General features: G+C 31.5%; 2 protein-coding genes across 3 annotated transcripts; one reads left to right on the top strand and one right to left on the bottom strand.

Moving 5' to 3' along the window:
* Positions 1-433: 433 nt before the first annotated feature.
* Positions 434-8,484, bottom strand: LOC127723630 (transmembrane protein 243-like). The gene is made up of 4 exons (XM_052230334.1): positions 8,332-8,484; positions 3,145-3,195; positions 1,395-1,499; positions 434-730 (listed from the first exon to the last, which is right to left on the bottom strand). Exons 1-4 carry the CDS (start codon positions 8,392-8,394, stop codon positions 602-604), a joined length of 348 nt encoding a protein of 115 aa, XP_052086294.1. The 5' UTR covers positions 8,395-8,484; the 3' UTR covers positions 434-601.
* Positions 8,485-8,606: 122 nt separating this feature from the next.
* LOC127723616 (PI-PLC X domain-containing protein 3-like) lies at positions 8,607-18,083 on the top strand. Of its 2 annotated transcripts, XM_052230321.1 has the most exons (4): positions 8,607-8,715; positions 11,502-11,563; positions 12,649-12,764; positions 16,836-18,083. In XM_052230321.1, exons 3-4 carry the CDS (start codon positions 12,677-12,679, stop codon positions 17,660-17,662), a joined length of 915 nt encoding a protein of 304 aa, XP_052086281.1. In that variant the 5' UTR covers positions 8,607-8,715; positions 11,502-11,563; positions 12,649-12,676; the 3' UTR covers positions 17,663-18,083. The 2 variants fall into 2 exon arrangements, with proteins under 2 accessions (XP_052086281.1, XP_052086290.1); XM_052230330.1 differs by lacking the exon at positions 11,502-11,563 and having other exon boundaries at positions 8,626-8,715.
* Positions 18,084-24,837: the final 6,754 nt, after the last annotated feature.

Raw genomic sequence — 24,837 nt, 5'->3', positions numbered from 1 at the left:
GCCATCCTGTGTTGATGCTTTGTTTTCAGATAATGATTTCATCAAAGAAATTTCTGCCTCCAAATTTTTGACAGTATGTATCATGACCAAACCAAGGGATCCCAAATCGTCTTAAAAATAGAATGTAGAACAGAGCATTGCCAGACCCTTGTAAGCAAGGCGTAGGTACAGGGCCTGTATTTCAAACAGACTTACCCTATAAAAGTTTAAAGACTTGGTTTTATATGCTGAATTATTAAGCTGATGCAGCCAATTTCATCATCAATTTTGCAATACACAGAACTGAAATGTATGATCAATGAGACCCTGAACTTTGGATGTCTGACAACATACTTCAATATTGGCAGTAGATGGATATACAATTTTTGGGCAAGCCTTTTTTATTCACACATACTGGTAACCAGTTTACCTTTAAATAAACAAATCAGATTATAAAAAAGCAATATATTTTATTTTTAAAATAAAGTAACAATTAATCCATTTCATGGATTACATATATAAAGCATGTGTAATGAGGATATACATAAATACATATACAACCATAAGTTATTCACGAGCATGCATGTAAATATTAAATATTAGTTTATGGTATCCTGAGACTCTATTTATTGTTTCCCAAGTCATGAATGTACAAGTTTCCACATAAACAAAGAAGAATTATTGTTATTGCATTGTAAATTATCATTTTCCTGAATTTTGGCTCCAAGTCACCCTGTCTATACCAGTAAATCTGTGAAAAAATAAATATAACACAATTATTGCACATTAATCAATAAAATATGGAATGGATTTTAAATGTGTAATAATAAAACAATTCACTATTTCCTGAGGATTATCAAAATCGTACCGCTTACTTGCTATTGTTTATTCATATGTTGCGTGGACGCGACAAATGAGAAAACGGGACCGATGAGATATTTGATTTTAATCAGCCTTCACCATTTCAGAATTTAAAGCATTCAGGGTTATATTTCAAAAACATACATGAACATTCAAAAGTTGTTATTGACAACATCCAAAACAAGAATTAAACCAATAACACCAGTTAAACCTCTAAGATCAATATGAGCTATAACTTACGAGTTATGTACTCATATGTACCTACAAAATTTATAGCTCATATTGATCTTGTCTGTCTTTTAAACTTAAAACAAAAACTGTAAATAAAAATTTTGTTGCTCTAGAAGTCATTTGGTGTTAGTGTTAACTCTCAAGTACATGCATTTTTACACAATTGAAATTCTTCTTTTAAATTTTCTACCAAAAAAAATCATGAATATCTTTTAAAATATGGATTTAAGAAAGCAATCATAGAAAAGTTTATCTGAAGCAGTTTTAGCATTTGAGAAACTACATAACCTATAATCTATAACATGATCTAATTTTGTACCTACCAAGAATAAATGTGATCCACAAATAAGCACAATAATACAGGCAAAAAATACATTGACTCCATTTATTTTTCCTGGAGGAAATATAAAGGCACTTATTAAGGTGACCTGAAACAGAACATTACAATAAAAGTACATTTTGGTATATATATAATTAATTGTACAACTTAATGATTTCCAAAATCACTGAAACAATGAATTATGATAAACCTACAAGTATTATATATATCTAAGCTTACGAAAACAAAGGATATATATATTTTTTTAGCTAAAATTTGTTTTCATGAAGTTTTAAACTTGAAGGTAGATACTTGAATTAAGTTGTATGATTAAAATATGTTTATTGTTTGTAATGTCTTATTGATTGATGTTTTGGTGTTTTAACACCACTTTCAGCACTATTAGCTATTTCCTGGCAACCAGTTTTATTGGTGGAGGAAGATGAACTGCAACAGAGAGGCCCACCATCCTTTGGCAAGAAAATTGGCAATCCTATTCTATTTAGAGTGTAGTAGAACCCACCTACAATGTGTGGGGTTTGAACTCACAACATCAGTGTTGACAGGCTAGTAGTAGAGTTGTTTAACTACTTAGACCACTCGGCCACCAAGGCCCCTTGTTGTGGCTATAGATGTATTTTGTTAAAGGATAGAGTTTGTTTTGTAATTTCTGATAATGTTTTAACTGATGATCTATTTGTTGGATTTTAATAATTACCTTGCTTTCATAAATATAAGTAAAGGGCTCTTGTTTGGATATCACTGTTTTGCACTGCGAAAATTAAACAATTCCCATTTTTTTTATCAATCGAAAAATGATATATACATGTATTTTCCATGAATTTTACTGTCAAATCAAGCTTGTATTTTCATAAGAAATTACAAGAAAAACATCTTTATCAAGATATATATTAAAAGCAATGTCTATGCACATGAATGCAAACCAAATTAGATTATTTGAAAAAGGAAATGTTACAAAATTTCAGGAAATGTTTAATACTACAAAATGATGATTTGTTGAGAAACAACAATCAATTCTGCAGAGAGAAGAAAATTTATATATAAATTTTATTTTAGAGTCAGAAGGCATTGTCATTACCATTTTGTTAATTACTTATCAGTAAACTATTAAACCAAGGGTTCCAAGTGGTATAGTTTAAGTCATCAAGTGGAACTTCTTTGTTTTAAGGTCATTTGTTTTTCTTTTTTGCCATGGCATTGTCAGATTCTCTTTGTCTTATGAATTTTAAATTTCCCCTAAATATCTTCCAACATCTTTTTTATCAGAGTGCCAAGGGTAAATAGATATTCAGTGAAACTTTACCACAACATGCCTTCTTCAAACCCGTTCTTGTTTTATTTTTTCATGTTTTTTCATGTTGCATGCTCAGAAGTGTCTCCTACAACTTACTTCTTACATCTTAGTTAAGTTCAATGGCATACCAGTAGAGAGATAGAATGCATCTTTTGAAGATTGCAACTGGGGTCAGTCTGAATGTCATTGGAAAAATGGGAAACCAATCTACTGTAAATTTTCCATGATTTGTTAACCTTCCCTTCTTAACTTGAATAGCCTTTTAAACAATCCTGATGTTTAAAAATAAAAATATATTTTAATTTGATTTAAAAATATCTATTTCAAAATTGGTACATGTATTGTGGATACCATTTTTTCTAAATTAGCTTTTAAATTTAACAAAAATTCTCATATCTAATTTCTTTGATTTATCAATGTTATATTAAATTATACTTACAACTACTGCAATTGAAGTGAAAACGCCAACAATTAGGTTCAGCATACGGTCCTGAAATAAAAATATGATTTTTTCAGTATTGATAATTAAACCTTACAATTCTGGTTTAAAGTGATTCATCAATAAAACATTCAACATGTCAGACTGTTACCTATTGTTATTTTATTGCACACTGACTTCATCTGTTTTCTTTTTTATTGTCTTGTTTTTGTCATTTAAATTTATTTCAGTGATACATGTACAATGTACATTAATTTGTTTATCTCACCAGCTTTACACCATATTTTAAGGCAATAATTTGACTGCCACAATAACTATATGAGAGTGGCTCAATGATCACTTTACAAGATTACAAGAACTGTTTAAGCACACCTGATTAGTAAGCTTCACAATAAACTGTGTTACATTGTATTACTTTAAATTCAATACAACCTGTTAGAACTGCAAAATTTACTTGAAAATCATTGGAAATGACCTGCATGTATTAAGATGCTCATTCAACATAATTCTAAATATAATGGTTATCATAACCTTATCAGGGAAATTAGTATTACTTAAATTATCATGAATTAGTGATATTGAAATCACTTGTTTCAGTTAAGTTTTGTTCATAATAATTGAAAATAAGAGTTATCTACCTTTATTACTACTGCAATTACAAAAATGTGCAACACATTTACACATAATGTACATGTAAAAGAGTGATTTTATATTGTGTTACCTTTTCTCCAATTCAAAGTATATGTCATAAAGAATATAGCAGAGATAAACAAACTGAGCATAATTACTCTTATATCATTAAACATTTTAAAACTAGAAAATGTACTGTTACATGTATCTGGACCTTCATGCAAAAATCACTTTTATCATGTTTATTGAGAAATAAGGTAATTTTCTGCTCAGAAATTACTTCTTTAAGTAAGATTTTTTATCTGACCCCAGGTATTTTCACCATCTTTAGATCACTAGATTTTGATTGAGAACACTACTTTCTTTCTGCATAATCTCAAAGCTGAATTATTGGTTTTCAGGAATAATACTGCCCAGCCCCTATATGCTGAAGAAAGAGTAAAACATATGTACACCATGTACACAGGGTCCAATTCTTAAATTCCCTTGAATAAAAATTATTCTTCATATTAATAAATTATATTTAGAAACTGCAAAGGATGGATGCTAATGAGACTATTAACCATATCAATGGTCTTAAATCAACTGTATCATAAATAGTTCAACTTTTATATAGCTGAAAAATGAATTAAGGATAAACCCTGTACACAAATACAATGTATAAGGCTTAACTGAATGTTATATGATTTTTAGAAATGACTCTGATTAAAAAAAAAAAAAAATTTGAAAAATATGTTGGTACTGTACAAATTTATATGAACTTATAAGAAATCTGGTTTAAAATACTGCGAACATGTGTTTAGTCTATATGATAAGAAATGATAAACATGCAGTTGGCCCATATGGTACAAGATGGCTATGTATGGCATGAGAATCCATTTCAATTTGCCCAATTGCCAAATCGCCCCAACTTTCTACCAACTTGTTCCACTCATGTTAACAAACTTGCCCCACTAATGTAAAGCAGTATAATTCCCCCTGTATTTAAACCTATCAACTCCTCCATCTTATAAAAAGTGATCATACATTGTATCTATTGAATGCAACAGCTGTCTTATGTGGCAAGTTACAATGTAGCAGACCTTTATTCAGCTGGATTTAACTCGTTTTAGTTAGTGGGGCTAGTTGGCAGGCCTTTATTCAGCAAGATATGGATCCATTTCATTAGTGGGGCAAGTTTGCAGGCATTAATTCAATGGAATTCAACTCCTTTTCATTATTGTGGAGCGAGTTGCTTAACATGAGTGCAGGAAGTTTGGGGCAATTTGGCAGTGGGCTAGTTCATAAGTTGTCTTGCTTTCATGGTATGAAATGGCAATTTATGGTACAAAAAGACCAGCATTAAAGAAGGGAAAAAGACAAATCTTAACAAAAACATAACAATGTCAGATGTAAGAATTGCAGTCAAGAAGTCTACAAAATTGAAATTCCAAAGTTTATGGACAATCAGTGAAACTGGGAGACAACTTTTCAATCTGGTACTTATTGCTGGGAAGAATGTACAACTTGACGCACCAAACCCCCAAATAGGAAGAATATTGTCAGAACTGAGAACAGATTACAGCAGATTTAATAAATACTGAAACCAAATAGGTCAATCCCTCACACATACCTATCACTGAAAATGAAAATGTAGGTCATGACCTATATTGAATAAGGAAATCTCAGGTCATAACGCATACAAACTTTTTTCAGCTGAAGTTTTTAGGGGACAATTTTTATATTTTAAAATCGAAAAGTTTCCAAAACATGTTCACATGGTTAAGTATTTATTGAAAATAATTTAAAACTTTGATTTTATTTTTTAATTGCACTTATTAATCATTAAAATATTAATTTCTTATACCATATCTATTCCAGGCATACCCCCTCTAAATGTTATATTCACAAAGTTTTAAATCAACCTTGCTTCATGCTTTGTCATAGCTAAGTCACTCTAAAGAGCTTTACTATATATTACATTTAAAAGTAGTTTATATTAGTTGATATTTAATTTAAAATTGAAGCATTCAAAGGAAGTAGAGATGAAAAAAATCTGTCCTTAGAAAATTGAAATCATTTAAGTAATATTCTTATATATCATTGCATTCAATTTGCCTTAGATTTAATCTATTTTTCAAAGAAACATCACTTAAGGTAGCACAATACAAAGATTGTATACCTCCAACTCCCCAGATTTAAAATGCTGTAACTTTCTTTATAATGCTTGAAAATTTATAAAAGTTATATTTATGGATAGCTAACAGATTACTGTTTCAAATTAATGCAATGTTAGTATTATACAACAATTATGTAATTAATTATAATTTTAACTGTGTCTACAAAATTTTACAAGAAATTTCCACTTCAATTGAAATTAGCTTCTTCATGGATACCTTGAGAGGGTTGATTTTATAATATGTTGTTCCTAGTGCCATTATCTACAAAAGTGTGTCTCAGATTTTGGATAGAATGTATAGATCAAATTTTACACCTAATCAAATAATTTCTACTTTTATGTGGTAAGGATGTTTACACTAATTACAGATTTATGAGGGAATGGAATATGATAGTGATAATTTGAGACACCCTTTTGTAGCTCCTGCTGTGTTGATTAAGATAACGTTAAAATTTCTTGTGTAGTTATAGAGATGTCAGAGCTAAATTCATTCAAGTGAACTGACCAAGATTTTGCCATTAATTGCATAATAATTGATTACATAATGATTACATAACAAAAATATTGTATTCATTTAAAAGATTAATCTTTTATCTATCTATATATACCTCTTTTATTAATGTGTATATGCAGTCATAAGAAAGTAACATCATTTTAAAGGTTGGAGATTGTAAAAAAATCTTTGTATTGTGCTACCTTAAATATAGTTTTTACTGTCAGACTGTGAAATGTAGCAAAAAGGGGAATAACTCAAATTTTTTGTCAAACATCTTTGAAATATTACACAAATTATTTATGACTTTAGGTTAAGGTAATTGGTGTTAAATAACTATGTGTTTGACACCAAAGCTGTCAAGTGAAATGAACTTAATGGGTCACTTGATTTGACAGTTTACACTGCTAGTTGAACTTCCTGTCAAAGAAGAATTCTTCCAGAATTATGAATTTGCCAGTATTTCAAAGGAAAATCACTTATGAAATATATCATTTCATACTTAAAAAGTCTCAAGGCACAAGAATACTGGTGAAAACGGGTCAAATGCCAAAATAACAGGTTATTTGATGACTCATGCAACTATAGAAAAGTCGCGGGTGTGACATGCAAAATCAGAGCCAGTTGACAGTTTAGTCCAAATAATTACAGCTGAATTATGACGTCTTGAAAGGCTGTTTTAATATTTTTTCTGTGACGCCTTATTTTAATTTATGAAGTCTTGAGAGATTATTCTAATTCTGTGACGCTTCACAGAAACAAATTAAAATAGCCTTTCAAGACGTCATAATTATTTGGACTATTGACAAGTATGCTCACACCATATATTGTGAATGCGGGCCGCCATGGATTTTTCTAGCATTCCACAGGGTACGGTATTCGGACCCAATCCCAATGGCAAATACCCTACATTTTTCCCAATTTTGGGAGCAAAATTCCCAAACGATCTCAAAATTTATTTCATCTTTATTATTCATGACAGCGATGTTCATTTTGTTCAACCGCTAGCTTTATGCCGAAAATCGCCAACAAGTAATGTGTAAATCCGAGTAAAATCGTATATGACTGACAAAAACAACATTGAAAAACAACGGATGCCATAAACCGGAAATGAAGACATTACAATACCAGGTCAATTCCCGGGACGGATAAGGGTATTTCCGGGTTTGCCGATCAAATACAATAAAAAAATAATAATTCCAGGCAGGTGACAAAATACATGTTGATGATGAAATATAAACACTAGAATTAAAAACCAAAAGATATATGGGAAAACAAGAAAAAACAGGAAATAATTTATACAGAAACTCAAAATTACTTTTAGTCATTTAGTCAAGGATTTGTATTGTTTTAGTTCACAAATTTTCAAGTCAAAATCCAATAAAATGTGACAGTAATTTTCCTAATCATCAATAAATGTTGATATTACATGTAGATGTTTTTATAGTGTAAACATACAACTACAATTCCAAGAGGTAATTTCTTCTCAATTTTGAAGGGCCAGTAAAATTCTGGAAGTTTCTTAATTTATTTTCACAATAAAAGATAACTTTTAATGAACTAAACACACTTAAGCTCAAATCTGGTATATTTGCTGTTTTCCCAATTTCATTGAAAAGCGCGTGAAAAAATTTCCAAAACTGGCCAGGGTCCTCTTTCCCAAAATACACAGAAAAAACCCTGCCAATATCAAGAGCTGGCAAGCCCTGAATCCCGATCCAGCATCTAAACAAGTATTTTAAAGTACCTTGATGAACAGTGTACCATAAAGCTTCAATAAGGAAACAAAATAGTATCGCGAGACAAGTTGTCAAACTTGACCGTATGATCAGGATCAGGGTGGCTCTACATGTCTCTAATGAAAAATGATATGCCTATAACAAATATAACAACTTCATTTTATTACCCTTGGTTGTGGCTCTCCAAACAAGGGTCTTTCAGCAGAATCATCATATTTAGTAGAGCTCATTGTTACAAAGTCAAAGGACTGTTAATCATTAATAGTAACACATCATATCGGTTTACACAAACTGTCATGCGTAGAAAACTTGCGGATCTGTATTTCTATAATAGTGTTCATCAAAGAAGCTCAATTAAACAAGTTTCCATTATCAGGGGACTTTTGACAGTTGTTTAAAATAGTTAAAACGAAACTTCCTGTTTCATGTGATAACCGGAAGTATACAACTGGTTACTAATCCGGGACCAAAGACGGACAACTCTGATCTAATTCAGGATGTGATGATAAGCAAGTTTTTCACCTTTTCAGATGAGATTGAAATGTTTAAAGGTATCTAATGATTTGATTTATTTTCAGCAACACATTGATGACAAAATATACAATTAATATATGAAAATATCAGAAATGAAAGGCTTTTTTATGTTATGAAAGGGAAGGTAGGGAAGACAACTCTAGATATCAACCAACATTTTTATCCTGATATCTAAGAATTTATATATATTTAACAACTTACAATAATTTTTAATAATGAGCTTAATGACATCTGAAATTGACTCTTTTGTTCTTAAATTTCAATATTGACTCTTTCAGTTACCGTGAAATAACAACTGATTCACTACTAATAATAAAATTTAAATATCATTAAGTATCATTTTGTTATATTTTTATTTCATTAACCACAGTCAGGGGACTTATTGAAATAAGTGATTTTTAAATCACTTATTTAAGTAGCAAATTCAAAGTTTTGTGACAAATTGTGATTTTGTAGTTTACCAAAATTTTAAACACATAGGTTTAGATAATATCTTTTCATTAGTAAAATTGGAAAAAAATTAACTTTTTGCTTCTTTTAAGCAGCAAGGTTTGTGCCTTTTATGAAATCATTTAGCTGCAAATTCTATTTTAGTTGAAAAAATGCTATAAAAATGGCTTTACACAATGAACTGTTACTTTCTAAACCCATTTTTCCCAGCAGTGGGAGTATTTTTCCTGTAAAATTTAAGGTTTCATCTTATAGATTATGTAATTTTAAATTCTACTGTTCGCTATCAAAATTTCACTGTTCTGGGGTGTTGAAAATAGTGGGGGTTATTAAAATAATGATACTTAAAGAAGTGATTTTTTTGGAAGGAAATTGAGGTATGATACTTAAACAAGTGATTTTTATGTCATTATCCTAGATTTAGTACAAGGTCATCACCTGACATGACCCGGTCATCCTATCAACACAGATGTTGGTTCTGATAATTTTAGCAACATAATTAGTCCCTGGATCATTAGTATTCTATATTTAAAGCTACAATAAAATTAAATCACTTAGTCTAGTGATTAATTTGTACTACTTAAATAGGTGATTATTAAAGAAAGACAACTCTTACTTCCAACCTTTATGGACATAATGTTACTTGAATCAGTGATTTAAAAAATCATTCATTTAAGTAAGTCTCCTGACTGTTAAATAAATATTCTACAAATAATCCTTAATTTTCTATCATGTCTATCAGTCCAAATAATTATGATGTCTGTGACAATTAAAGTAGCTTTTCAAGACATCATTATTATTCGGACTAATGGAAGATTTAGTCCAAATAATTACATCATGTACGTTACTCAGGAAGGCGTCGCAGCAAAAGATTAAAAAAGCCTTTCAAGACGTCTTAATTATTTGGACTAATCTTCCATACATATACTGTCTACATTCAACATGTTGAATATTCTGGTCCAAATAGTTTTTTTTCTATTCTTCATTGTATTGTTTATATTCATGTGCATAACACTTACAACTTGAACTGGAGAGGTGATCAATGGTGATTTAGTACTCACAAATACCAGTGCCGTCAAGTCGTACACATTTTCATGCTTATTTGATCTTTGATCTTTACAATTTTTGCCAAATCTCACGCATTTTCTTCATGAAAACTTGACAGCCCTGCAAATACCCCTGCCCACAGAAACTGAGAGATCATGATTTTGTCTAGTTCCATTAAAATTTCAAAAAAGGTTCTAACATGTCTAAGTTTATTATCAAGCAACCATAATTTTTTAATTTTTCCAATAATCAAGTGCTGTAACTCTGGAAGGTTTTAGGTAAAAATGAGGAAAATCAATCTTGTCATCCAGAAACCACAAAATATTGAATTTTTTCAATGATCAATAGCCATAATTCTGGAATGGTAAATGTGAAAACAACAAAAAATTAACTTCATTGTGTTTAGTGACTTGTATGCCACAACAGTATTTTTATACTTCATTTGCATAGTACTTTCTTGGTTATAATAAGTTCAAATTAAGCAGTACATCTATGTCATATTAATGTGTTTATGCTTATATGCAGGCAAAAGAAAATAACACAAACTAACATCTCCATGGATAAGTTAAAATTCCATGCAACAGATGCAAAATCAACCCAATCAAGAAACAAAGTATATGAAAATATCCAGACAGGGTCTCTTTTTTTATGTCAAATATATTAATCTGATTCAATTTCACAGAGGTACATTATAATACCTATAGATTTTCATCTACCTTTAGTACATATATCGCATGTAAGTGTCTGATAAATACATTTTGTACATGTACTGTGCACCACTCTCAAAAAGTCCTCATATATTATCTGATGAGTTTGAATCTTCCATTTACCTGCTAAAATTTTTATTGACAGGTGTCATAAAAATCCTTTTTAATCTTAATTGAAGAGGTCACAGGTGGTATAATTTACAAATGAGAAATATGAAAAAAATTGTATATCAGAGACTGTTGACCTTCCCATGGACTGAAACAAGTGCCTGTGCCTGCTTAGGCTGCTAATAATTTTAGAAATTTGTATGTTGACATTAGTACTGTATGAATCAGAACACCAGCATGAACAGTTGCTACATGATATATAAAATTGAGAGTTGAAACGGGGAATGCGTAAAAGAGACAACAACCCGACCATAGAGCAGAAAACAGACCAAGGCCACCAATGGGTCTTTAACACATATATATATAGGTCATAAAATCATGTAAGAATTTGAACTTAATCTTATTATTCAGATTTCCTGTAATTAACCAGCTATTGAAGATTTTGTGCTCAAACTGTTCCTTTCTAATTTAATATGTTTAATATTTTACAGGAGAAACAGTTTCTTCAAGTAGAACCTTTAAAATATGTAAAGATTATCAGCTCCTTATAAATGTATGTACTTTAAAATAAACATGATAAATGTATATATTGTCAGTTTCAAATGTAATGAAATTAAGTTAATCATCTAATGGACTAATTAGTTTCGATTGAAAAAGTTTTAGAAAGAAAAATAGTTTCTGATACTGATATGAATGTATGAAAGAGGTTTTAGAGGAGAATAAAATTTACATTTGAATGATTCATGATGATAACAGGTTTGCAAGATAGGTATCAACGGCATTTGCATATATTTAAATCATATCTACATGTATGTCATCACAATAAAATGACTCATGTTATTGCCATGATTACAGGACTGTAATATTTATCAATTAATTAAAATTGTGTTTAATCCACTCTTGTGAAACACAATACCAGTACACATATGACTTATAATTGATTTTTTTCAATAAGTCAAAACATATGGTGTAGTCTGTTGAACTTTCCAATATTTAAAAGGAATTCCCATTGGTGGGTCCAGGGGGGTGTTCCGGGGGTTGGATCGGCGCCTGATTCCTGTTATCTTTTTACGTATAATATCTATCAACATGAGTAAAGTGGGGCTTTGATGACTTGGTGATTATAGTATAAAATACGTAATAGTATACCGTACAGATCATGTTAGCATGTAGTAAAACTTGCTTCTGGCAGTGGTTTGCAAAAAATAAGATATCTAGTTGGCAATTGTTAGTCAATGATGAATAGACAAACATTATGATCAATAGAAAAAAAATAAAAAGTAAGACAATATTAAAAAAATATAGCATGATAAACATAGATTAGCAAAGAGCCATAAACAAGGTGCACTTAATCATCAACAATGTGACAGTGCATGTTAGTTGCTGAAAATTGTATATTTTCCCAAAGTTCTCCCATTTCCTGCACCGTACAAAATCTGATTGACATGAAATTCTAGAAAATTAGCATTAAACTCATTTTCACACTAACAACTATATATATTTCCAAAACGGAACAGAATTATAATTATATCTCAAATTTTCAGCTAAGCAAGGTACATTGTAAGTGTAAATAAACAAATTGGTTTCTTATAAGTAGGAAGGAAAATTAACTATGATATAGATCTCATTTTCTTTCAGAAATGACAATCTTAAATTGACAGTAAACATGGCAGAATGTAAAGATTTTATTAACTGGATGTCAAGATTACCGGAGCATTTACATACTGTTCCACTCAACCAGTTGGCTATTCCAGGTATGTTTTACTATTGATATTCTTCTTACTAGATTTGTTTGACATTGAACTGAATTCAGTTAGTTAAATCAGGAGACATAAGTAGGAAAGTAAAATTACAAAATGGTGCAGAAAATAACAGATGTGGTCATGTTACTGATTGATATTGATTTTAAAACTATGCATTAGGGTTTTAATATTTATATTGAAGTTTTACTTTCGAAAGTACAATTATATACAACTGTATTTTTTGGTTCCAAAGGACATTTTTTTAAAACTTTATATTCTCTTTAACTTTTTAGACATTTCTTTTTAATACTTATACCAGTGGTTAGTTTTAATGGTATGGGAATAAAAAATGTCTTCAGTGACTTATGAAATCCAACTATCACATACAGATATCATCCAGAAGATTCTGTAGATGTATACTGCTCTTTTTTTTAAGGTAGAAGAAATCTTTTCATTAACTACCAAGAACCTCCCTGTTATCTTTATCTCTTCTCTGTCATGTAGAAAATGCCATTTTTAAACATGTGTGATATTGAAAACTTATTTTGTTTCTTCATATGAATAAACATGATACATGAAGATATGGAGTAAACACCAACAAATGAGACAGCAGCCCACTGACACAAATTGCCAAAACACACATTAAGGGCAACATACACTTTCCAAAAATATACAGGAGGCTATACAGTATGTCAAGCTCTCAACCATTCATGGTCAAAACATTTTGAATAGATTAAACAAAAAGTTTTAAAGACTAATTCCATCAGCACTAAATCTTCTTAATAACATTAAGATATGAAATATCTGGTTTACACCCAGTTTAATAATCAAATTGTTGATAACATTCAACTTTTATTGCTTAAAGCACAATTAACGTATGTATGTCTTTATTACCATACATCAAGGTCCCTTTTTCAGAATTAGTTGCAAGTGATATATTTTTACACACATTTTTACTTTTGACAGCTGTGGTAAGTTGTATGCAGCAGCAACTGGCATATATTAACAGATTTTAAGCCCCTGTCTTATGACTTGATATGAAATTAAGTTATGATATACAGCATCTTTGCTTGGCTTTTTGACTCAATGTGCCTTGTCTTTTACACCATGAAAAATGTGAAATATAACTATCACTTTCATCCATTATTTATCCGTTGGCAATGATTAGCATGTTTACTTTTCATATTTTCATCGACGTCATCAATAAAACCAATTATATGACACCAATATTTGTACTGTCTTTTTAAATTCTATTTTTTAGTCCAGACTATTAACCAGCATGGCAATTTGTGGGTATCTTCTCTGAAACTGTTCATCAAAATGAGGAATGAATATTTGCAATCTCGTTAAAATCAGCTGTTAGTTTTCTCTAGGATACATTCATATCACAACATAGGATTTTAATCAGATTTGGATATTTGGGTATTCCCATTTCAAAACTCTGAAACTATAACTATAAGAACCTGCTAGTAATTCAAGATGACATTTAATTAACTGAATTTGACTGAGACAATTTCTTTTTTTTTTAAACTGCTTAACTTTATTAAATCAATTTGGGTAGGAGAAATGCTTTATATTACTTTTTCAACAATGTTGACCTCTGTTACTAAAAATAAATTATTTCAAATTAAATATTTTTGAAATTCTGATTAGGTCAATGACATGACATGACCAATTTTAACCAGTTTTAACAGAAAGTTCTTAAGATTACATTTCAATATGTCTGTTGACCTCTGACATCTACCAACAATCCCGTCTTCCATATTATAAATAGCCTTTTGATACTGCTTAGCAGATACTCCTAAAATTTATAAAAAGTACCGGAGTTGCTCAACTTTCAGGAACGTATCATAATTGCTAGGTGAACAATAATAGCTAATCCTTGAGCCTTCTTAAGTGAATAACAAGTATCAAAAGCACATGCTTTACATTTACAAATTATTTTTTCTTTTATTGTTTAATAATTTGTGGCAATCATCATGCTGGAAATAATATACTCATAACAAAATTTGGCTTTATGCTTATTACAACTTGCTTGTTCAGAAATACCTTTCTGGATTTTCTTTGACCTTATTCTACTTGATATTTAATACAACTTCAATTTTAAATGCTGCACCTTGATCTTCCTTCTTGATATTTGTGTAACAGCAGTAATGTTAGCCTGGCATCCTGACCCAATCTAATACTTTGTCGATAGGGCCAGGTGTAATACAATCCACGTGACCAACTTTCAGCGCTGAACAGGACTGAATTACTGCACATGTGCGTGTTTTATTTACAAGGAATATATCGATTGGATCATTAATTAACTGTTGATTCACGATGTTTATCAATAATGTTTGGATTATACTTGCTAAATATTTCGAAATTTGCATTTCATATGAAATTAAAAAAAATTTTCAATAAATTCATGGCAATAAAAATATTTCCCGCCATGTGTCAAGAAATGACGCTATCCCATGATGCATCATTCTAACATCCAATTGACGAAACCATGTTGTTGTATTCCGCCTGGCTCTACTGTCAAGCAGTGAGCAAGGCTACAGTTATGTATGATTTTTGTTATTGTTTTGAAATTTAGACCAAACGTAATAAAAGTTTGAGAGATCAGAAGTTATCTTCTAAAGTTGTAAGCCTTAAATCAGACCAAAACATTTGAATTGAGTGGGAAATCAAATGTCAAAATATTACCTCCCCTGTAAACACTGAAAACTCTATCTTTTCAATGTTAAATGTCAAGTAGTTTCTTCTTATTAAGTCCTTACACAGTGAAGTAAATTTGATATTTAGCAATTTCATATAGAAGCTAGCAACTGTCCTAATTCCAAGCAAAGTATATATACAGTCCATTGCATAATTATATTACAACTGCATGGATATGTTGATAAAAATGCTAGTAGAATTGATTCATGTAAACTATTGATGTGTTTTTAAGTTGTATACAGTTTTCAAGCATAGTGAAAACCTCTATTTTCTGTGGTAAAAATAAATTATGATTTGAAAATAAAGCGTACAAGTCTACAAAAATTTTTAAAGAAGGATAAAAACAAAGAGACTTTTCATGTGAGCATTTTACAGTCTACACATAGAGCTAGCTTCAAAACAATGTGATTGATAACCTTATGACATTTAGTGGAGATAATTTTTTGTTTGTTCATTTTTCAAATCTATATGCATGCACTGCAATCCAAAAATGAAATACGGTTGAAAGATAACGGCATATATAAAACTTGCTTTTTGATCATCCTCCACAAAGATTAGACAAAAATGTGTGTAACAGTTATCCATCATTCGATTGAATATACCTTTAAATTGTCTAGTATCACTCAACAGTTGTCATTGTCTCCATATTTATCTCAGGAAAATAAGTTTTTTGTCTCGCCTGTGTTAAGTTTTCTGCTTAAGTCAGTTTGATAGAAACTTCTTGTGATAGATTAATGATATTTTCTATAAAGTTACATTACTGTCAATACAAATCAGTTTAATGAAAAATTCAAGGCCCTGTGCCCTAGGTCATGGTCCAGTGACTTTGAATTCTTGCAATGTTGCTGGCCATCAAGTTGTCTTTTTTCAAATTTTCTGCAGAGAGGAGATTCATATCTGTGTGTCAACAGTCAATACAGTTTATTAAATATATCAATTAACATGATTTAAAATGTAGTTCAATAATTGAATGGTAGCTGTATATGTCCTGTTGCGTTTAATACTAATACATTGCTTTTTGTGTTGATATTTTTTTATATTTATATAGGCAGAGATTCCTTTTCAATCTGATGACTGAATTTGATTTTTAGTATCAGTAGATGTTGGTTTGTATTTGGGTGACAGCCATTCTTCATGAGGATCTGGATGGGGGTTTACAGAATTGAGAATTATGGGTAAAAAATAAAGAGTAGAGAATAATAGGGTGCTAAAATATAAGGAATAGAGAAAAATGGCCTAAAAAAATAAAGAATACAAAAATGAAGGACCCCCATCCAGACCCTCCTTCATGGTGCCTAGCTTCTTATGAAATGTGAAAATGTCACTATTTTTATTCAATTATTAGATTATTAAATATCATTTTGTGTTTTGCATTTTCAGGAAGTCACAATTCATATTCATATGAGTTGGACACAAGCTCAGAGATAGGGCCAGACAAGGCTGATATCAGACCATTTATTTCAATGTTTGGAGATATGGGGAAATCTGTGATGAAAGAATGGTCAGTTACCCAGTACCTGACATTCCGACAACAATTAGAACATGGTGTTAGATACTTTGATCTAAGAGTAGCATCAAGAAAGGACAAAGAAGGCATATTCTTTTTGCATTCTTTATATGGCATGCCAGTAACATCTGGGTTAGATGAAATCAAATCTTTTCTGGATGAACATCCAAAAGAAATAATATTATTGGATTTTAATCATCTCTTTGATATGACTTTAAATCACCATGAAAAACTATTAGATTTGATTTTAAGAACATTCGAAAGTAAAATGTGTCCACATTTAGACATGGAAAGTGTTAATTTATCTATGATGTGGGAACAGGGTTTACAAGTGATTGTGTTTTATCACAATGATGTTATCAAAGGCAATATGATGTTTTGGCCAAACACTTCGATAAAAGCTCCATGGGCAAATACTACAAATGTACACGATCTTATTACTTTCCTTGAGTCAAATTATAAGTCGAGCAAAACAACAGACGTGTTTAACGTGACACAAGGAGTTCTCACTCCAGGAGCTGGTACCATCATGGCACATTTGAATAGCAGTTTACACAATGTTCTTGCTGAGAAAGTAGCTCCTCGAGTTGTTATGTGGTTGAAAGAGAAACAGACCGGAGTTCATGGTATCAATGTTTGTATGATTGATTTTGTAGAAAAAGCAAACTTCATTCCAAATGTGTTAAAACTAAATAAATAATGTTGTAATAAATGTTCTATTAAAAATTTATCATCACTCCACTCCATTTTTAAATGTTTTTTTCATACTGTGGAATCATTATCATGATTGTTATTTATGGGATATCAATTTTTTCATGGATTTTTTAGGTTAAGGGAAACCATGAATTTAAATGTTCAACGAAATACAAATTTTTTATAGGCTTGTATGAAAACTTTGAAAAACCACAAAATCAAATGTCCATGAAAAAACTATTTTTCCTCAATCCATGAAAATAAATGAATCCACAGTAGTATACCACAAAATAAGGGAGATAAAGGATATGGGTTATATCTATGTTTTGAAAAATTGTCATTGAGATAGATGTTCAATATTATTTGTCAGGTATTTTAGTTCATAAATATGTTGTGAAATATATTTAAAAATAAAAAAATTGAAAACACTTTATAACTTTTATGCATCAGAAGGGCTTTTCTAGTTTTGCCTTCATCAGGAACGCTCAAAGTTCGATATCTGAAAGCCAAGGATGTATAAGAACCAAGCAGTTGAAGAGCTATATGACCAGAATTGACCTAAAATATAGCTAAATTTATCTTATTAAAATGAAGATTATCTAGACAAGATTTCATTCAAATTTGAAAACAACAAGAATAAAAGGAAATGTGGAATATACATTATGAGATATAATAACGAAGTTCTGTTTAAAAGAATTTGACTAAGGCAAGTTTACAGTTTGTTAAGATGGATCATTACTATATGTTTTCCTCAGATAGAATGTTCTTATAATTTGCCAAAATGTAGTTTTACCATGCTTTTTTAAAAAATATAATAGAAAGTAAGGGTCACCATGCTATTTTTCAAGTTACATTAGTCATGCAAAATTTATATTTTTGCATGATAGATTATTCATTTAAAAAACACTTTTTTTGAATAAAAGAAGTCAATGAGATAGAATTTTGAAATGAAATATGAGAAGATATGTTTTAAAATATGCTTTTAGGAAATAGAATAAAAAATGGTGTCATCAAACTTGTTTTCTTGCTACAGTCGAACAAAAACAAGTATTTGGTATTTGTTAAAACAGTCTAGATAATGCAAAAAATCACTTATTATACGACCGCAAAAAAAATTTTGTGGTCGTATATTGGTATGACGTTGGCGTTGTCGTCATCGTCCGGCGTCGTCCAAAGACACATTGGTTTTCGCACTCTAACTTTAGTTTAAGTGAATGGATCTCTATGAAATTTTACCACAAGGTTCAATACCACAAAAGGAAGGTTGGGATTGATTTTGGGCGTTATGGTACCAACAGTAAAGGAATAAGGGGCCAAAAATAAGCAAACATAACTTGTGTGTTAGTGTATGGATCTCTCTGACATTGTACCACATGGTTCCATATCACAAAAGGAATGCTGGGATTGATTTTGGGGGTAATTGCCTCAAAATTTTAGGAATTAGGGGCCAAAAAAGGGGCAAAAAACAAGCATTTTTCTAGTTTCATGACAATAACTTGTGTGTAAGTGTATGGATCTTTCTGAAATTGTACTACAAGGTTCCATATCACAAAGGGAAAGCTGGAATTGAGTTTGGGGGTAATTGCCGAAACGTTTAGGAATTGGGGGCCAAAAATAAGCATTTTTAGGCAGTTAAGCTGCCTTATGCGAGCACCCTAGATTTGTGTTCTACCCAATAAATGCTGAAATACGTGCCATTGTTATTATCTACCTGGATATAATGTTATTTATAACTAATTGAATAGTTTTTTCATACTTTTAATTCTGGATTACAAAAATATGACCAGAAAAAACCTTAAATGATCGTCGAACCACCCAAAAGTTTTGAAGTTGCACATAGGAAGTAGAGCACATTAGGAATCCTTATGTAGTTTATTATCCCCTGTGCTTTTGGCTAAGATGTCAAAGAACAATTGTATGAAATATTTAATCGCCGAAAATCTTTAAAGACAAGTAGTTTAGATTTCCCAAATGGCAAAAGTCGTAGGAATATTGTTTGTCGTCAATACGTGGTACAACTACGTCAGTAGTCTATTAATAAGTTCAACTGTTCATGCTGTTGGCGGCAATTTCAAATTAGAAGACGAAATTTTCGTATCATTTCAATTTGGAGGCAGGGGTTCAAATTAGCGGTGGTCCGAGGTCCGCGACCTTCCACTTTTGCAATCGGACTCTCGACTTGGTTACTAGCTACGCCCGACGGACCTTTCACTTGAAAGAAATTAAAATAACTTTGCAAACCTTTTTACCAAAGTTTCTAAATAAACGATCTCAAAACGTATTTTCATCTTTATTATTCATAACAGCGATGTTCATTTTGTTCAACCGCTAGCTTTATACAGATAATCGCCGACAAGTAATGTGTAAATTCGAGTAAAATCGTATCTGACTGACAAAAACAACATCGAAAAACAATGGATGCCGTGTAGACAATTACAATATCGGGTCCGATTCCGGAAGCGGATAAGGGTAATTCCGGGTTTTGGAGATCAACTACAAAAAAAAAATTTCAGGCAGGTGACAAAATACATCTATGCATGGTAAATAAATATAAACACTAGAAATGGAAACCAAAAGATATATGTAAAAGAAAGAAAAAGCAAAAAATATTTGATACAGAAACTCAAAATTACTTTCTGACAAATTTTAATGTCCAAATCCAATACAATGTGACAGCTGGGAACAGTATATCTAACAATATATATGTTCCTGGTGACAGTATAAATCTTCTTTATCAGTGATAAATGTTGATAATGCATGAAAGATGCTTTTAAAGTGTAAACATATTACTGCAATTTTTTTCTCAATTTTGAAGGGTCAGTTAAAATAGCTGGAAGTTTCTTACTTTGTTTTCACAAATAGTGCAACTAGATTATATGATACCTGAATGTAAGCAAATCATATGATATATAGGTGGAATCCTTTGGGTCACTCTACCCCCTCCTGTTTGATAACTTTGAAACGGATGAGATCCCCACTCCTAAACCATATATATTCATGTATGGGACTATATAACTAATCAAATGAAATATAGGGGGAAGTCCCTAGGGTTACCCCACCCCTCCTGTTTGAGAACTTGGAAACAGTCGAGATCCCCACCCCTAAACCATATATATTCATGTATGGGACAATATAACTAATCAAATGAAATACAGGGGAGTCCCTGGGGTCACCCCAACCCTCCTGTTTGGGAACTTTGAAATGGTCGAGATCCCCACCCCTAAACCAAATATATTCATGTATGGGACAATATAATAAATCAAATGAAATATAGAGGGAGTCCCTGCGGTCACCCCACCCCTCCTGTTTGAGAATTTGGAGACGGTCAAGATCCCAAGACAAGACAAGACAATTTATTTAAACTTAAGCACACGTATGGTGCTACAAGAGGATAACAATTATACATTAGCAATTACATATATACTTATACATTTACAAGCAAGACACACAATAAATAAATAAGTGATATCATACAATAAAATTGAAATAAACCATATTTGGTTGATTTGTTTGCAAAATTCTTAATTGCAACGTGGATATGAAGTTATTGTAACATGCTTTGTATTATGAAAATATTTTTTCAATATGTCTTAGAAACATGCACACTTTTGTTAGCAGTGGCACGTTACAGTGTGATAATAGACCAGTAAGTTTCAATTGGGAAGGATTTTGTGTGTAATATGTAGGTATATACCTTTCTCTTAAAGACATAATTTGTTCATTGGAGCATACAAAAAAATAATGATCCCATAAACCATACATATTCATGTATGTGACAATATAACAAATGAAATGAAATATAGGGGGAGTCCTTGGGGGTCACCCCACCCCTCCTGTTTGAGAACTTGGAAACGGTCGAGATCCCCACCCCTTAACCATATATATTCATGTATGGGACAATATAACAAATCATATGAAATATAGGTTGAGTGCTTGGGGCCACTCTACCCCTTCCTGTTTGAGAATTTGAAAACGGTCGAGATCCCCACCCTAAACCATATATATTCATGTATGGGACAATATAACAAATCAAATGAAATATAGGGGCAGGTCCTATGGTCACTGTAAACCATCCTGTTTGAGAACTTGGAAACGGTCGAGATCCTCACCCCGAAACCATATATATTCATGTATGGGACTATATAACAAATCAAATGAAATATAGGGGAGTCCCTGCAGTCACCCCACCCCTCCTGTTTGAGAACTTGGAAACAGTCGAGATCCCGACCTCTAAATTAAACCATATATATTCATGTATGGGACAGCAGAACTTATCAAATGAAATATTGTCCTGTTTGATAACTTGGAAACAGATGAGATCCCCACCCCTAAACCATATATACTCATGTATTTGGCAATATAACAAATCAAATGAAATATAGGGGAAGTCACTGGGGTCACCCCACCCCCTCCTGTTTGAAAACTTGATAACGGCCGAGATCCCCACCCCTAAACCATATATATATTCATGTATGGGACAACATAAAAAATCAAATGAAATATAGGGGTAGTCCCTAAGGTCACCCCATCCCCTCTTGTGTGTGTTTTAAGAACTTGTAAAAGTTTGAGATACCAACTCCTAAACCATATTCATTCCTGTTCGTCATTTCAAACAGATTTGAATGACATACAAGGTCAATCTCATAGGCATCACATATGCATATCACTTTACTAGACCTAATCAATGTGTACTAGACTTTGCCCAATGTCAGGCGACCATGGGAATGAATAATTATGGGAGCTTTGTTTGGGAGACTTCGTAACAGCATTCTGTTACAATTATTTCTTGTTTATTATAAAATTTTATTGATGCAAAAAATGAGTAGGTTTAAAGAATTTACCTTAATTATATTTTGAATAATTTCTGGTTCTATAAAAAATTTCATTTTAATATGGCTCATTTTAAAGAAAACATATCTTTCAAGCCCAAGAATGTTTGACCAACTTTATTATAATCACCTGTCATTTTATTCCAAACTTAGACATCATGGACTTGGGGTGAAGGCGGGGGTTATTTACATTTACTATGGGTAGGTCAGTCAGACCTCACCTTTGATCCCCGTAGTAGTAAACATTTGTCTGATTTGTGTCTCATAACTTTTGCACTGTAGAACACAAACTCAGTTTTCTTTCCAGGGAAGCAAGTCCATGCATACTATTACAAGCTCGTACTAAGTCAACTTGAACTACTAACAGTCAACTAATACCAACGTTAACTATCAACTAGAATAACTGCAATCATTTCGAACTTGTACCACTGCAGACACATGACCATTAAAAATATACTTGATATATGCATTGCTTTGGAAAACCTTGATAAAATATGAATTATTTGCCTTAATAATTAATTCATTAAATGAACATAAATGTACAATATATGAATGTTTAATGTTTGTTCTTTTAAATCTTAAAAAAAATGAAGCAACATAGCCACAGTTTTCATAATTATGTTTGCCTTGGTTTTTGGTTAACTGCCTACAGCGCTTACAGTGCTTTGATTCTAGTTTCCAGACAATAACTTGTGTTCAAGTGTATGGATCTCTCTGAAATTGTACTGCAAGGTACCATACCACAAAGGGAAGGCTGGGATTGATGATGGGGGTAATAGCCTCAATATTTTAGGAATTAGGGGCCAAAAAGGGGCAAAAAACAAGCATTTTTCTAGTTTCAGGACAATAACTTGTGTGTTAGTGTATGGATCTTTCTGAAATTGTACTACAAGGTTCCATATCACAAAGGGAAAGCTGGGTTTGAGTTTAGGGGTAATTTCCCTAAATGTTTAGGAATTTGGGGCCAAAAAGGGGCCAAAAAACACATTTTTCTAGTTTCCAGACAATAACTTGTGTTCAAGTGTATGGATCTCTCTGAAATTGTACTGCAAGGTACCATACCACAAAGGGAAGGTGAGGATTAAGTTTGGGGGTGATGAATCATAAAGAAATTTGGGGGGGGGATTTTTTTTTTTTTCCTTTTTTTTTCTTTTAAAATTTTCCATTTTAAGTTGGTTATATCTGATTTATATTTAAAAGCAAATAATAATGATATGGTAGGAGATACACACCAAACAGGATGTGTAAATTATTATATAATAAGTATTGTGCAATAGCAAGAAATTTTCAATTGCACAGTATTGCACAATAGCAAGAAATCTTCAATTGCACAGTATTGCGCAATAGCAAGAAATATCCAATAGCACAATATTGCGCAATAGCAAGAAATTGTCAATTGTACAGTATTGCGCAATAGCAAGAAATATTTAATTGCACAGTATTGTGCAAAAGAAGATACTTCGTATAAATTGCTTATTTCTTGACCAATTTCAATGGGGTTTTATTCTTGAATTCTTGGGGTTCTTTAATATGCTGAATCTAACCGTGTATTTAGTTTTTGGATTTTGGGCCCCGTTTTTAAATTGGTCCACATTGAGGTCCAAAGGGTCCAAAATTAAACTTTGTTTGATTTCATCAAAAATTGAATTATTTGGGTTCTTTGATATGCCGAATCTAACCGTGTATTTAGATTCTTAATTTTTGGTTCCGTTTTCAAATTGGTCTACATTAAGGTCCAAAGGGTCCAAAATAAAACTTAGTTTGATTTTAACAAAAATTGAATTCTTAGGGTTCTTTGATATCTTGAATCTAAACATGTATTTAGATTTTTTATTATGGGCCCAGTTTTCAAGTTGGTCCAAATCGGGGTCCAAAATTAAACTTTGTTTGATTTCAACAAAAATTGAATATATGGGGTTCTTTGATATGCTGAATCTAACCATGTATTTAGTTTTTTTTGATTTTTGGGCCCCGTTATCAACTTTCTCCACATTGAGGTCAAAAGGGTCCAAAATTAAACTTTGTTTGATTTCATCAAAAATTGAATTCTTGGGGTTCTTTGATATGCTGAATCTAACCATGTATTTAGATTTTGGATATTAGACCATAATAGGTGAATGTCCAATTTAAAATTTTTAAGTTCTTAGACCACATTCATTCTGTGTCAGAAACCTATGCTGTGTCAAATATTTAATCACAATCCAAATGCAAAGCTGTATCAAGCTTGAATGTTGTGTCTGTACTTGCCCCAACTGTTCAGAGTTCGACCTCTGCGGTCGTATCAAGCTGCGCCCTGCGGAGCATTTTATTTTTCTTTATTTTAATAAACCGTGTTACACATTCATTGCCAATT

The sequence above is a fragment of the Mytilus californianus genome, unplaced genomic scaffold, assembly GCF_021869535.1.
Source record: "Mytilus californianus isolate M0D057914Y unplaced genomic scaffold, xbMytCali1.0.p SCAF_1, whole genome shotgun sequence".
NCBI classification, from domain to species: domain Eukaryota; kingdom Metazoa; phylum Mollusca; class Bivalvia; order Mytilida; family Mytilidae; genus Mytilus; species Mytilus californianus.
The sequence above is the reverse complement of the archived record's forward strand: the minus strand, read 5'-3'. Positions and strand labels throughout refer to the sequence as shown.